This window comes from Neodiprion fabricii, chromosome 5, assembly GCF_021155785.1.
Source record: "Neodiprion fabricii isolate iyNeoFabr1 chromosome 5, iyNeoFabr1.1, whole genome shotgun sequence".
Taxonomy (NCBI): Eukaryota; Metazoa; Arthropoda; class Insecta; order Hymenoptera; family Diprionidae; genus Neodiprion; species Neodiprion fabricii.
In genome coordinates, this window is record NC_060243.1 from 20,027,142 (window position 1) to 20,042,170 (window position 15,029).

General features: G+C 35.9%; 1 protein-coding gene across 4 annotated transcripts in view; it reads right to left on the reverse strand.

The window, feature by feature from the left end:
* Positions 1-1,905: 1,905 nt before the first annotated feature.
* LOC124183960 (histone demethylase UTY) overlaps positions 1,906-15,029 on the reverse strand; it is a 57,184-nt gene continuing 44,060 nt past the window's right edge. For all 4 annotated transcript variants that reach the window (XM_046573187.1, XM_046573189.1, XM_046573188.1 and 1 more), the window contains 11 exons: positions 14,768-14,951; positions 14,310-14,525; positions 13,918-14,079; positions 13,407-13,593; positions 12,475-12,789; positions 10,580-10,982; positions 5,614-5,952; positions 4,240-4,964; positions 3,714-3,969; positions 2,609-2,946; positions 1,906-2,526 (listed from right to left, as the gene is read on the reverse strand). In XM_046573187.1, the coding sequence (XP_046429143.1) occupies positions 2,314-2,526; positions 2,609-2,946; positions 3,714-3,969; positions 4,240-4,964; positions 5,614-5,952; positions 10,580-10,982; positions 12,475-12,789; positions 13,407-13,593; positions 13,918-14,079; positions 14,310-14,525; positions 14,768-14,951 (3,338 nt within the window). In that variant the 3' untranslated portion in view covers positions 1,906-2,313. The remainder of the gene's footprint in view (positions 2,527-2,608; positions 2,947-3,713; positions 3,970-4,239; positions 4,965-5,613; positions 5,953-10,579; positions 10,983-12,474; positions 12,790-13,406; positions 13,594-13,917; positions 14,080-14,309; positions 14,526-14,767; positions 14,952-15,029) is intronic.

Here is a 15,029-nt window from a genome sequence, read left to right on the forward strand (position 1 = left end):
TTTCACAAAATATTATATGACATAAACATATATATATATATATATATATATATATATATATATGGAATCTACTTTTTGCTGTGTAGTTAAGAACGCGAGCTAATAGCTTAAGATAACGAGTGTCATTTCTAAGCCCCTCAAAACTTTCGGATGCGCAGACGCAGTGGTATACACAAAACAAATAAGAAATTATGAGAACAGGGAAAGAAAATTGTACTAAGTAAAAAACGCCACTTTTTCTCCTCTTCTTTGTCAATCATTAACTTCTTCGTTCTGTTATTCTTCTTCTCGATTAGTAACCTCACGCAACGAAAAAAAAATAAATAAATAAATGAATCGAAAGAAGGACCGAACAATAAAATGAACGGATGAACTGATCAAAATAACAATGATAACTATATAAGACAAATGATAATAATTGTTATCAAAATGGAAAAAAATTTCATATACAATTATATGTGTATATGTGATATAAACTAAACTAAATTGTGTGTGCAGTGATTTTTAACTGTATTGTAATTTATATATATATATATTTATAATTATATGTGAATATTTCTTCTCTTGTGCTTAAAAATGCTCTTTCAATCATTTTGTAATTGGACCGTATGATATAAGCATACATAATACGTCATTTCGACGAGACACGATTGAATCAATTATTATGCTATACAGGTCAATGAAAATGTGTATCATATACTGACAATAATAATAATAACGATAAAAATAATAATTATAATATTAATAAAAAAACTTTATTACAATTTACAATTATTTTATTATCATCGCAATTTTCTGAGCATCCAAAGTTGAGAGGAAAGAAAAAATTTTCCCGGTGGGATTCGTGTATTAATATATGTATATATATAAATTGTATCACAATTTGGCAGTGAACGATGTATATATATGTATGTATAATATTATACTATATTATCATATCCTTTATACAATTTTTTTCTTCTTTTTTGCGTTAAAATAGAGGGTTTAGATTTAATTTTAATTTTTCTTCATTATTCCTGTTCTTTTCCTCCTCTTATTTTTCGTTCAATTTCGATTGCGATTTGTACAATTTTTACTTTTCACGTATCTTCTCTCTTTCTTTCGCTTTCACTCCGGTTGGATTTCCTGTTTCGTCGATGTACTTCATTCTCTATAATTCGCAATTTTCAATCTTTTCGTGGAAATTTATTTATTTTTTATTCGGTAGTAAGACAAAATTTGAGAACTGGAGAAAAAAATTACAATAACAAGTAAAATAAAAATAAATAATACAAGAAAGAAAGTCTCGAGATATTGATATAATAACGCTGACTAGCTTATTATCAAATCTTATCAGATTTCGAGCTGCAAAGAGAGAGAGAGAGCAGAGAAAGTGAGAGAGAAAGAGAGAGAGTGTGCGAGATAGAAATAAATAAAGATCAAAAACAAAAAAAAAAGAAAAATTATATTATTATCATCATTATTATTAATGTTCTTATACACGTCATAATAAACGGATGTTAATTTTTTTTCTACTTCTCAATTATATACATATTACCTATTCGTTAGTTGAAAAAAACAGCCTACAATTATAAACGTAGCGATTGCAATAGTTTGATTTAAATTAACTAAATTCTTCATTATCCTGTGTATGGCACTGTATCAATTAGTTAGCATATGCGATAATTAATGATGTTCACAATAGGATTGTTAATTTATTCTCATCTTTTTATATGTGATTCAAAACCCAAACCCGAAGATGGTGATTATTACCGATAGTGATAATAACAACAACAACATCAACACCAATAATAATAATAATAATAATAATAATAATATGATAATAATAATGGTAATAGTAATAATATCAACAATACGATCAAAGACACACCTCTCTTCTGTGATAATTTCATTACACATATACTATTTTAACGTCGTTGCGTCACTCTATCCGACGAATAGTCGTTCGTTCATTTCTGAGTTTAATGTAATTTTTTTTTTTTTTTTCTAGTCCTAATGTTACTTACTTCGCAATAAATTTGTTGAAGATCACTTTCTCTTCTTTCATACATTTACAGAAGTGGTTTGCGTTTCGTTTCATTATTATTTTTGTACACCTAATCGTCCTTTTTACCGTCGATCGACAGAATTCATTAATCTACAATTCGACGCGCTTACTAAAATAAGACGCATATATAAATATATTGAAAAAAAATTGATAAACAACATAAAAGAATAGACGCGATAAAGATAAAACAAAGAACAGAGGGGGGCGCGGCGGCACTAATACTGCAGCGTGTCCAGGTAATCCAAGTACCTGCGCTGAGTGTAACCTCAAGAGGATTGACTCGTCGAAACAGATGTTGCCGCTGACGGCGAAGGATGGAGGATGAAATTGTCGTAAACCGCCATCAGGTCAGACATTCTGTATTCTTCTAGACACACGAAACCTTCCAGTGAAGGCGCCTGTTTACGCGCGCAGTCCATGCAGTGGACTACGTGCCTTTTTTCTTGCTCACGGATGAAGAGTATGTTGAATACTTCGATCTGTAATCAATGGTTTTGCGTGTCATTGAGGGACAAGATGAAAAATAAATGACGAAAAAATTTGCAGAGAAGTGAAACTTACCTCGCACTGTCCGCAATAATGAGACGCCTCGTTTTTCCCTCTGCCGTGAAACCTGACCTCAACGCCTTTGCTCCTTACGAATTCCAGTATCAAGTAGCACTGCCTCATCGTTTTGAGAAGGCATTTTTTTATAAGCTCAAACAGTCGGCGTTCCGAGACTTTGATATTCCTTGCCAAGTTCCATGACAAATGAACCATGGGAACTATGGACTTGAATGACTGAAGCTTGTTCCACTCATATCTCTCGATCGCTAGCTGATATTGGCGCGGTGTGAGAGGACCGACGTTCCAAGCGATGTTGTTGCACCAGCCGACCGCTTGGACCCAATGAACACATCCTGAATGAACAAAAGAAAATAGAACATTATGCATATAATAGAGAGAATGGTTTCAAGTAACTGAAACTGATTGACGTTTCTGATTTATGTCATAACAGGAATTCCCAGAAATTTTATAAGGAAAATGTGAACTTCCTTATATTCAAAGCATGTTGGGAGGTAATTCTCCACCGGACACAAAATTTATGTTCGTCAGTTAGTAATAGCAACAAACATCGCTCAGTGGATGAAAATCTTTTTATACCAGATCAAAAAACTGTTTTCAACGGACTGAATCTCTCTTAAAGATTTGAAAAGTCTCTCCAGACTTCGACAAACTCTTCTTAAATCGTTGCAAAAATATTATTGGAATGGTAAGAAATATCTTTGAACACGTAAAAACTGTATTCGAATAATTGATACAATAATAAAAATTCTTTTTCGAGGGTTCAAAAACATGGTAGGCGATTGGAAACACTTATAAATGGTTGAAAACATTAGTAAACAGTTGAAAACTCTCTGCAAACAGTTACAAACTCTTTGAGAATGGTCGGAAATACTATTGGCATGGTAAAAATTTGTTTCAAACACATGAAAAGCCTGCTCAACAAAGTTAAAAGAGTATCTAAAATGACAAAGAAACTTTATGAACTGTTGAAAACACTTTTAAACGGGTTCAAAGACTAGTTTCAGCCGTTCTAAATCTATCGAAACCGTATTTGAGGTGTTTTAGACAATTCGAAAGGGTTGAATGAAACCATAAATTATGCTAAGGTGTCGGTACTAACCGGCATTGACCCAAACGAGGTCGCCAGGTCTCTGCAAGAACCGATAAACAGGGATATTTTCTTCTTGAAGATCTTCCAGAGAAGGCCACCAGCTCCCGTGCAAATAATTGATGTTATTTCTTTCACAGAGAGTGCATATTACACCCCAATACGCATCCGGTACTGCAAACCACTCACAGTCACCTGGACCAATGTTTATGTTGATCGAACAAAAGTTGTTGTTCTCTTGATGACCCGGCGTTCGACTTCCCGGCACCTGAATTAACAAATTATGAAAACTCCAAGGATTATCCACTTAAACTTTTCAAAGTATTCAAACAAAGGGATAAAAGCATCAATAATAAAGTATTAACCGATCATGTTTCACAGAACTTCGATAAACAAAAATAGGAAAACTTTCAAGGGTTCAAAATATATTTTGCATGGGTAGAAAAAAAACTATTAAAAGTTACTTCAAAATATCAAGCGCAAAAAGATGAACAGCAGTGCTAAAAAAAGGTAGGAAGATGTGAGTATTAATAATCACCTTCATGTAAAGCTGAACAGTGTTCATTCCAAGAATGACATGCCCGACATGACTAAGCATATTTCCAGCAGAAACGACCCTGGCGAAGGCAGGGAGCTTCATGAGTTCGTGAAGCTGGATCCGCCACTTCCTTTCGTCGGAAAGATCGACGTTGGTGCCAAACCTGAGCATTTTGGATCCTGGTTTTCCCATCAATCCAAAAACGTTTTTTTTCCTTCTGACGACACCGGTACTGTCCTTAGAGTCGGAATCGGATAAATTGGCGGTGTGAACGCCCTGCGATTTCTCCCTCTCCTCCTTCAGGCTGTCCTGAAAACTGGAGGCCTGATATTGCGCATATTTCGCTATTGTCGTGTGGCTTCGGTGGCTTATGCAGCCCCAAACCTTCCGTGACATGACCGGATCCCAGTTCTCATCGCTCGTTTGTTGTAGCTGCGTCCTGACTTCGATCCCGTGGTCAGGATTTGCCTCGACTAGCGTCTTTGTTGAGAACAGGCCGAGGTCCAGTTTCAGGGCAGCAGCAAGCCCTCGGATCACAGCTATTGGGTGTTTCAGACAGAACTCTTGGAGCTGCGGGCCGAACGCGTCCTTTTTGTTCTCCAGGTAAACACTTGGCGTCGGTGGCAACAACTGTTCTCTGGTTAGACGCTGTGTCGGCGGATCCGGAGGCGCCGGTGGTGACGATCTGTCACTGAGTATCGAGCAATTGGGAACGCCTTTCAGACCTTAGAAGATATTTTTGAAGTTAGTTCCAGTAATTAGGAGAAAACGAGGATATACTTGAAATTGGTTATTTATTTGTCATATTATTAAATTTTCAAATTATTCGAAGATCTCTTTGATAATACAAATTTTGAAAATTATATTGGAAATATATGGAAGAAACCTCAGATATTGTTCCTTTGTTTAAAATCGATTCAAAACTGTTTAAAGTTTCGGTAATTTGTTCGATTTTCCTTTACCATGGCTCATTTCATGTAGAAGATTGTTTTCTACAAATTGATCGCCTAAACACGATTATTTTCTTATCAAGGTGACATTATTGAATACTTAAATACTTGTTATATTTTTGTTCAAGTTTTGCGAACCTTCAATTTTTTGAACCTTCTACACGTTGATTCCCACTCAAGGAAAAGACAAGGAAAAAAAGAAAAAAAAAAGAGAAACTTGCAGAATAAGATACTAATACGTGTAGAAGGCATAAAAAAAAAAAAAACAAGAAATAAAAAAACAAAGCTGAAAATGAACGGAATAACAAAAAGCGGTCAACAAAATCAAATTAATTTAACAAAACAATAGAAGACGATATAGGTATGAGGTGAAGAAAAGAAGAAAAAGGAAGAAATGGAACCAAGCAATGTCCTTTAAACTCACCTTGACCGATGGAACTATCCAGGATAGATCTCGCGTCCATATCTATGCTAAGTTCGTTCTCAGGTTGGGTTTCACAGAGGCTTTCAAGTTTGAGGACGGGTTCGACCCTGACGTGAGGTTCAATTTTACTGGTGCTCGAAGTGGCCTCGCATTTTATCGTTTCTACTGTTGGCGATGATTTTCTATAGCGCTTTGCTAAATGACCTTCTGGCCTCGAGGATGCCATTGCCGACGCCGGCGGATGAGAATCGTCCAATTTTTCTACCTTTATGTCTTTCACCTTTTCACTCGTCGCTTCGTCTATATTTGACGGTGAAAATGGTCCAGAACTCAGCGTCCCTAATATTGACAACAAAAAACAAAAGAGACACATGAATATAAATAAAATTCAATTACCTGATAACATACCTGGAAAAAATAACAAGTATTATATGAAATTGCTTTTTTTTCTACCGGTTCTTTCTCTTGCCTAACTTTACTTCAGCAGCTTTTTCTGTAATTTTCTTTCGCGTTAAATAATATTTGAGTCTCGCTTGAGTGTTGGCCAGGGTTAGATGTGTTTACCTGAACATCTTACTGAGTGCAAAAACAAAGCACGCACCTTGTATTGAACTCTAGTTATGTTGTATATAAACTCGTAATATTACAAGATAGTGAGAGAGTGAAAAACACACTAACAAAAGGCTTGGCCATTATGGCCTTGCTTATAAATAAATCTGTGATTACACAGCCACAGGAAAATGCTGCAGAAAACACTGAATTTTCTAAACCGTCAAATGGAAAAAGCTGGAATCTAGGGAATAGAAAAAGAAACAAAAGCAGCCTCGAAGACCATAATTAACTAAAGAAGAGACAAACATGGATCAAGGATTACACCAATAACAAGTTTCAAGCGCTTGAAGAAACTCAAGAGACTGAAAATTTGGCTAGAAACAACAAAGCCGTTGAAACCGAAAATAAAACAAACAAAGTCGAAGTGCAAAAATCACTGCCAATTTTCGTAAATGGTGTCTATAATATATGCTCTCTAAAAACTATTCTTGATAATATCTCAAAAGACAGTTACTCCTTAAAAAGCCTCGCAAATAATGAAGTCTAAATTCAACCGCACCTCAGTGAAAAATATCTACCTATCGTCAAAGAATTACAGAAGGGAAATACTGACTTTTACACCTATCAAAAAGAAAACAGGACAAAACTTCCAAAACAGGGCTAAGAAATATGCACCCGTTAATAGACACTGATGAAGTAAAAGGTGAAATTGAAAAGTATGATTACAAGGTGTTCAAAATCACAAACATAAGGCAAAGTATAACAAAAAAGCCATTGCCACTATTCTTTGTTGAATTAGAAACAAAAGATAAGAAATAAGAAAAAAATATATGAGATTAATAAATTACTTCACCTAATCGTGCGTTTCGAACCTCCGAGAACAAAGAGCAAAATAAGACAGTGTATGAAGTGTCGGAAATATGGTCTCACTAGAAACTTCTATTTCAAGAGTCCTGTCTGCGTGAAATGCGCAAAAAAAATCTGACAACAGACTGCCCGACAAAAAAAAAAAAATAATAAAGCAAGTGAAATGCGCAAATTGTGACGGGAACCACTCGGCAAGATATAGAGAATGCGAGGTACGAATGCGAGGGCAAAAAAAAAACATGTTTCCAACATTAAGAGCAAGACATCTAAATGAAAATACTGACAATAGAACTGATAATTTCCAAATTCAAGATAATACCGTTGGCCCAAACCTCTCTTATGCTCAGGCAGTAAACGACAACATTTACAAAACTCAAGAATCAAAACAAACACAGGCTCAAGAGCTCTCAACTGCAAAAAACAAAAGTACCTGGAAGAAATGATGAGTTAGCTGATGATTAGAATGGATACCATGTTTAAACCTCCTCACCACACTGATAAACAAAATAAAATGAGTGAAGAAATCAAAATAGCCTTATGGAATGCAAACGGCTTAGCTCAAAGAAAACTGGAATCAAAAACATTTGTAATAAATCATGATATCGATATAGTCTTAATATCGAAAACTCACTACACACAGAAAAACTACTCCAAAATTCCATATTATTCAGTATATTCTGCAAATCATACAAAAGGGAAAGCGCACGGCGGTACAGCTGTAATAATAAAAAAAAAAGATTAAACGCTACGAAAATGAAAATTATTGTAAGATTTCCTATAAGCTGCTAACGTTACGAAAGAGGATAGGAACGGACCTATTATTATCTCTGCTGTATATTGACCACCAAAATATGAGATCAGCAAAGACAAATTTACTAACTTTTTTGAAAGGCTATGAAATCGTTTCCTAGCACACGGAGACTATAAAGCGAAACACCCCTGGTGAAAATCCAAGTCATTAAATCCAAACCTCAAAGGCAGACAATTGTACTCATCTATGAAAGCTGGTAATCTCATGGCATTATCTACGGGAGAGCCTACCTATTGGCCTTCAGACACAAGTAAGATGCCTGATTTAATTAACTTTGCAGTTGTGAAAGGTATAAATACAAGTCGCTTCATTGCAGAATCTCGTTTCGATCTAACTTCGGATCGCTCACCGGTAATAATTAAATCGGCTTCTCAAATCACAAGAGTGCAAAATAACCATTTTCTACACAATAAAAAAACTAATTGGGAAAATTACAGAGCAATCTTAGAGGACACAATGACGTTTAATATACCCATCCGAACTTTGGAAGACATAGAAAATTTGATTGAACAATTTAACATAAAATTACACGAATCCATAAATCTAGCAACACCCCCAATTGAACAGCAAACTACAAAATTAAATGGTTTGAAAAGTATTCTCAGAAAAATAAAAGTAAAAAGAAAGTTGAGGAATATCTGGCTGAGGAGTAGATCTGATCTGGATAAAACTAAACTAAACAAAGCGACCAAAGAACTTAAAAAGTACCTGTTAGAAGACAAAAATGAGGGCATCCGTAATTCCTTGGAAAAGGTGACTGAGTCGCTGAGACTACTGACTACTCACTTTGGAAAGCAATGAAACAATAAATCGTCCACAGCAGTTTGTTCTTCCGATAAAAACGAACTATGGAAATTGGGCAAGAAAGGATGCAGAAAAAGCTGAAACCTTTGCTAAACACCTTCAAAACGTTTTTAACACGCTAGCCCGTCAAATCACAAAAGAAGAAGAACTATACATAATCAAGGATATGCAAATAAATCAAATAGCAGACCAAAAGAGCAAAATCAAAGAAGTAATGAACATAGTCAAAAAGCTCAAAAATAGAAAATCTCCTGGTTACGACAGCATTAGTATTAGAATGATCAAAGAACTCCCGCCTAAGGCAATACGTTTTATCACCATTCTAATAAATGCAATTGTACGATTATGTTATTTCCCTACCCAATGGAAAGTTGCACAAATAATCCTAATTGCTAAACCTGGCAAAGCTCCAGAGATCGTTACATCGTACAGGCCGATAAGTCTACTACCTATGCCTACTAGGTATGGCACGAGGGTTTATTACTTAGAGTTAGAAAAATGTTGCCCAATAATTTATATTATCTACTACGATTGTATTTAAACAATAGAACTTTCCAGGTAAAAATAAAAAACGAGATAACAAAACTTTATCCAATAAATGCTGATGTTCCTCAAGGAAGCGTGCTGGGTCCGACCTTGTATTTAATCTACACTGCCGACATACCTACTATGGACGGAATAACAAATACGACTTATGCCGATGATACTGCTATACTGGCATCCCACACAAGTGCAGCGATTGCTTCCTTTCGTTTTCAAAAGTATTTATTAAAAGTACAACAATGGTATGAAGTCTGAAGAGTAGCTATCAATGAAAACAAATTAAAGCAGGTAACCTTTACTTTACGAAAAGATACATGTCCTGCAGTATACTTAAACGACCAACCCATACCGCAATCAAATAAAGCAAAATACCTTGGGATGGATCTAGATCGGCGCCTAACATGACGAGAACATATCTGAACAAAACAAAAACAACTTAGCCTCAAGATTATAAATATGTACCGGTTGTTAGGAAGAGAATCTAAACTCTTTACTGAATATAAGATAATACTGTACAAAACCATAATTAAACCAGTGTGGATCTACGGTATCCAACTGTGGGGAACTGCCGCTAACTCAAATATAGAAGTAATCGACCGATTCCGGAACAAAACTCTGAGAAACTTATTGAACGCGCCGTGGTTTGTATCGAATGAGATATTACGGAAAGAGACAAACATATCAACAGTCAAACAACAAGTGCAAACTTTCTCTCAAAGATACAAAGATAGATTATACCAACATCCAAATCGTCTTGCTATAAAACTACTACAACAATCATCAAGTGCATCAAGATTTAAGAAGTATGAGTTTTATTTTCAATGATAATTTAAATTCATTTATAACTGTCCAATAATAAAATGAATTGATAAAAATGTACTTAATGTATAAAAATATAAATAGCGTTTAATGGTACTTGATATAATGTACATAAAATTCAGCTTATTGACTACCCAGGCGGATTGTGAACAAAAATGGAGTTAGATCAAACACAAAAAAATAAAATTTAATATCTAAAGAGCTCCGAAAACCAACTTCAAGCCCAAATAAAATTTCAAGTGTGTCTAATAACGGCCATTTTGATTTTGTTTCTAACAAGGAACATCAGCTAGGTGTCCCCCTTCTATTTCGGTGCAACTCTTGTATGTTGTAGAACATTGAAAACTGAAAGACACCAAATTCTTTTCTACCGGCGGAAAACGGTTTAAAGAGGTGAAAACGACTCCCAAAGATGGACACCCAATGGAGTGGTTTCTCAGTTTCGGATAGAAGCGCTTCATTCAAATACATTAAGTGCGCGTAGAAATCATCCCGTTACGTTACCATTAAAATTGAGAGAAACCTGTAACTTAGCAAAAAAAAAAGTCCAAATCAAATGGTAACACTTACCGGGTGTGCCGTGGTTCGTGATCGTATTTGGATCCTCCTTCACGTCGAGATCTTCAGAACCAAAGTGTTTTAGAAGATCCTCAGCTAGAGAAGTGGCAATATCTTTCTGAGAAAGAAGAGCCTGGAGTTCCTGATCTGTGACACCGAGATCCTTGTTCCCTGCCGATCCCTCGGGATAGCTGTTAGTCGTTGACGATATCTGAGTGTAACCCTGAGCTGCGTACTGATTAGACTGATACTGGTTGAACTGCCCGCTGCCTGGAACCTGGCGTTGAGGGTAATTCGGGTCTGAGGCTGATTTATAAGGCATGCCTGGTGATTGTTGAGCGTTTCCAGTTGCCGCCGCATTGTAACCGATGTTAGAATCCGAGAAACCGGTCTGAAGAGCGACCGTTCCTCCTTGCTGAAAGTTTTTCAAATTGTCCCAAGTTGGAGGAAATTCAAGTACTGGGACAATGCGAACTTGATAACTAATTCAGGCAAGGGTTTGAACGTTTCTCCGAGATTCCATGTTCGTTATTTGTCTGATTTTGAGTCACGTGGCCTTACGTAAACTTCATTTTGATCAAAGAAATCAAAGTTTGGCAGCTAAATTGTAATTTGATCATTTCGACGTGTTACAAAATGTATTCATTACGCGGATTGAAAAAATTTTTATAAAAAAAATAGTTTCTGAACAAACATGTGTGTTCTTTTTTTCTAGAAATAACTCTGTGATTGAATACTTTGTCGTGATTTCTTTGAAATCGATGATTATTTCTTTCTACGCAACAATCCTCTGTAGCGTATGATTAATACACTAAAACCTGAATCATAAGACTGGAATCTTGTCATCTGTTACAGAAACGGAGGCATCAATTTACTGAAATTGTGAATTTCTGACATTTCTCAGAACACACAGACAGAAACTTTGCGGAAACATCGAAAATCAGTTTTCTTTTCTTCAAATCTGCGATATGAAATAAAATTCTGAAAAATTATGATTTTCCTGTAAACATTGTTTCGATTTTCGGTTTTAACTGCACGTAGGACAGAAACATCCATGAAGGCTAAACCTTGGGAATCCTGAAGATTTTCAACAGTAAAAGAAGTTCCAAAAGAATATCTAAGTTCTTTCCAGAATGTTCTCTAGAATTTCTTGAAATCTCTCAGACATTAAGGGCTATTCATAAATTACGTGCCTCTATTCACCACGCTGGACCCCCCCCCCCATATCGATTTTGGTGGATATTTCCTAGATCCCCCCGAAAGGCACGTAGTTCAAAAAAATGATGAACAAGTAATTTTTTTTTACGTTTATTATTGTAAGACATCCCAAGAAACTATTAGCGAAGACTAACCAGGCATCCAAATCATTATTAACAGGAAAAAAAATTTTTTTTCAGCTTTTTTGTGATAATCAAGCTGAGTTTCAAGTGTACCTATTACGAAGGCACGTCATTGAAACCCGTGACTGCAATAGAGATAATATTGCACTCGAGAAAATGAATTACAATCCATCAATTATAAATCCATTATCGCAGACTAAAATCCCCCCATCTAGCCTAGCGTAGTCTTTCATCAAAACCCCTCCCCCCTTAAACTAGCTACATCGTTTATAGATAGGCCCTTATTGAAATAATTCAAACTTGTCCAACAATAATACAGAATGTTCGGAATGTTTAAAAAAACAATTGAAGAAAAAAGACCAGGTTAATTCATGGAGTAAATCATTGGAGAGACTATGGAAATCGATTGATCGTGAAGAATGAAAAAAAAAAAAGAAAGTTTTCGATCGGTAAAATGTACCCTGAATTGTTTAAATGCAGGCGAATTTGCCCTCTCTTAAATTGCCAATCAGAAATTTCCACAAATTCTGCCAGTATAATTAATTTTTAAAAATCGGCAAAGCTTACCGGCTGCTGTGGGATTCCGTAATTTTTGACAACCCCGGGCTGTCCGGGCGGCGCGTGAGCGTAAAGCGTCGGATAACCGGGTTGTCCAGGTCTTAGTCCGCGCTGTGCAGCCTGCTGCTGTTGCAGTCTGCAGTGTTGTTGATGCTGCTGCATTGCTCTGTACGAGTGTTGCAACTGGGCTAGCAAACCCTGCTGCTGAGGCGTTAGGCTACCGTGATTTTGTTGGAGGAAATGGAGCATCTGAAGTTGCTGCGAAGATAGGTAAAACGGAGGCGGTCGCTGCTGAGCTGCTGGAGATATCGGCTCTTCTCCAGGCTACGATGGAAAAGCAATTTCAGTATTTGCAGATTATTGAATCGTTGCGTTTTTGTGATTTCACATTTTCGAAAAGGAAAAAACGTAGAACTAGTAAAATTTCATACAATTTTAGGTTGTGCCTGGCTTCCTAGCTTTGAAACGAACATTACATTTTCTTTGGGTATTTAGGTTTGAAAATTGAGATTTCTCAGGATTTTAAAGTGCTATCGGATTGTATTTTATTTAAATAATCTATATAAGTTTACTTTCGTTCTAGGTTTAGACATTTAGAGTAGAAACAATACGTTCGATTTTAAATTTAACTCGATCGTTCAGATACTTCAGTTTTTTGAGCATCAAAATTTCTTCTTTTTCTTACGACAAATTTAACGCTAATGATAAAATCTTAATTTGTAAAAAGTAACTGGATTTTTTACTTTCCCTAACTTTCGATCAATTTTTGTGATTTTGAACTGACCTTTCTCTCTCGGTATTCATCGGACAGAACTCGAAATTTCAAAATTCGAAAGGAATAGTTATTGATATAAAAAAACAGCGCGCTGAAAAATAAATTTCCCCACAACAGATACAGTGGAAAAATTGCAAGAATAATAGTTTGAGTAGTAAAATTTTACTTTGAATCGTTTTGTGTTGATATTCTGCCCCTGTCCTTGAGGATACGGAGGCGGAGGACCCGGCGGTGCCGAATTATACTTGTAACCGACGCCGCTCTGCGTTTGTTGCTGTTGCTGTTGCCTACTTGACATTTCAGCACTGATCGGTAGATTCCAAGCTTCCTCGATTGATGGCAACTGCCGCCTTCTGAAGAACAAGATGAAAAACAACCAAAATTAAACGAACTTAAATTAAAGAAATGAAAATCGAAATAATGAGAGGTGAAAGGTAAACTGAAAGTTTCTTTTCAATAGAATTCAATCTCTGACAAAAAAGAAGTCATTTTATGATCGTGAAAATAATTTTGAAAAGTTGAGAGGAAACTGTACGGCGAATAAAGACCAAAGCAAAAGGGAAAAAAAAGAAAAACAAACAGAAACGACATTTCTCGATCAGACTTTTGTTCAACTTGATTTAAAAATTGATTTGAATGGGATCAAGAGGAACGCGTGGAATATGTTTTCAACTCACTTGGTAGCAATGGAAGGCATCGGTGCCTGGCTTAAATGATTCTGAAGAAATGTTATGCGGTGTTGGAGCGATGGGTTCATTGGTGTCCCACCACCGTTGCCCTTCTTCGCACCAGCAATACCCGTGAGAGGAACTGCAGCGCTTGGTGTATTGTTGTTTCCCCTGAAAATAACCATAAACGAATTAAAAATTAATCACAAAAACAGTCTGAACATTATTCATCCCTGAAAAAGAATTGAAGGTCTTCAATAATCGTAAATATTTTTGCTCTATTATTATATGTAAGTAAAATCAGAATGATGCCAAGGATTGAAAAATGAATAAAATAAAAAAAAAAAAACTAAGGCGATTCGTATGAAACAAAATCGAAAGTTGTGTATTTTTTTTCTCACCTCGACGCATTCACGTAACAAGCAAGAGCGTCTTTCGGTTGGCTAACACTTTCGTAAAGTATACCAAGATTAGTCCAAGCGGCCGAATGTGATTTATCCAACTGTACAGCGCATATGTAAGCCTGAAGTGCGTCCATAGGCTGATTCTGCTGCTGATAAAGAACCCCTATGCTGCACCAAGTGTCGGCATTGCCCTCAGATTTTTCCACCGAATTTCTGCAAGTGTTTCCTCCATTTATTGGTTCGTTGATTATTGTTTTTTTTTCTAATATTCTAGCTACTTTTATTCGAATTCGTGATCATCTAATGCAAATGTAATCATCTCCATTTGTTCGGTCAATCATTATTGTTGTTATTATTATTATTAATATTAATTTAAAAAAAAATAATTCTATGTACAAACTATTTTTATTTTAATTTGTAGTAATCGGATGTAAAACGAATTCGTAAATTTTTACCTGTAAGCTATAAAAGCGTCGTGAACTTTTCCAGAGGCGGCTAAACACCTGCCCAAAAGATACAAACTCTGACCACTCTTTGGTTCAGCTTCGATTGATTGTTGTAGACACTTTATCGCTATCGTCTGCTTTTGCGGTCTGGTAACGCCGAGTATCGAACAGTCAACCACGTGGTACATCCATCCTGAAATACAATACGCATTTCTAACAATGATAATAATCACAAACACCAATCAAATTTATATAACTAATTACTCATTTG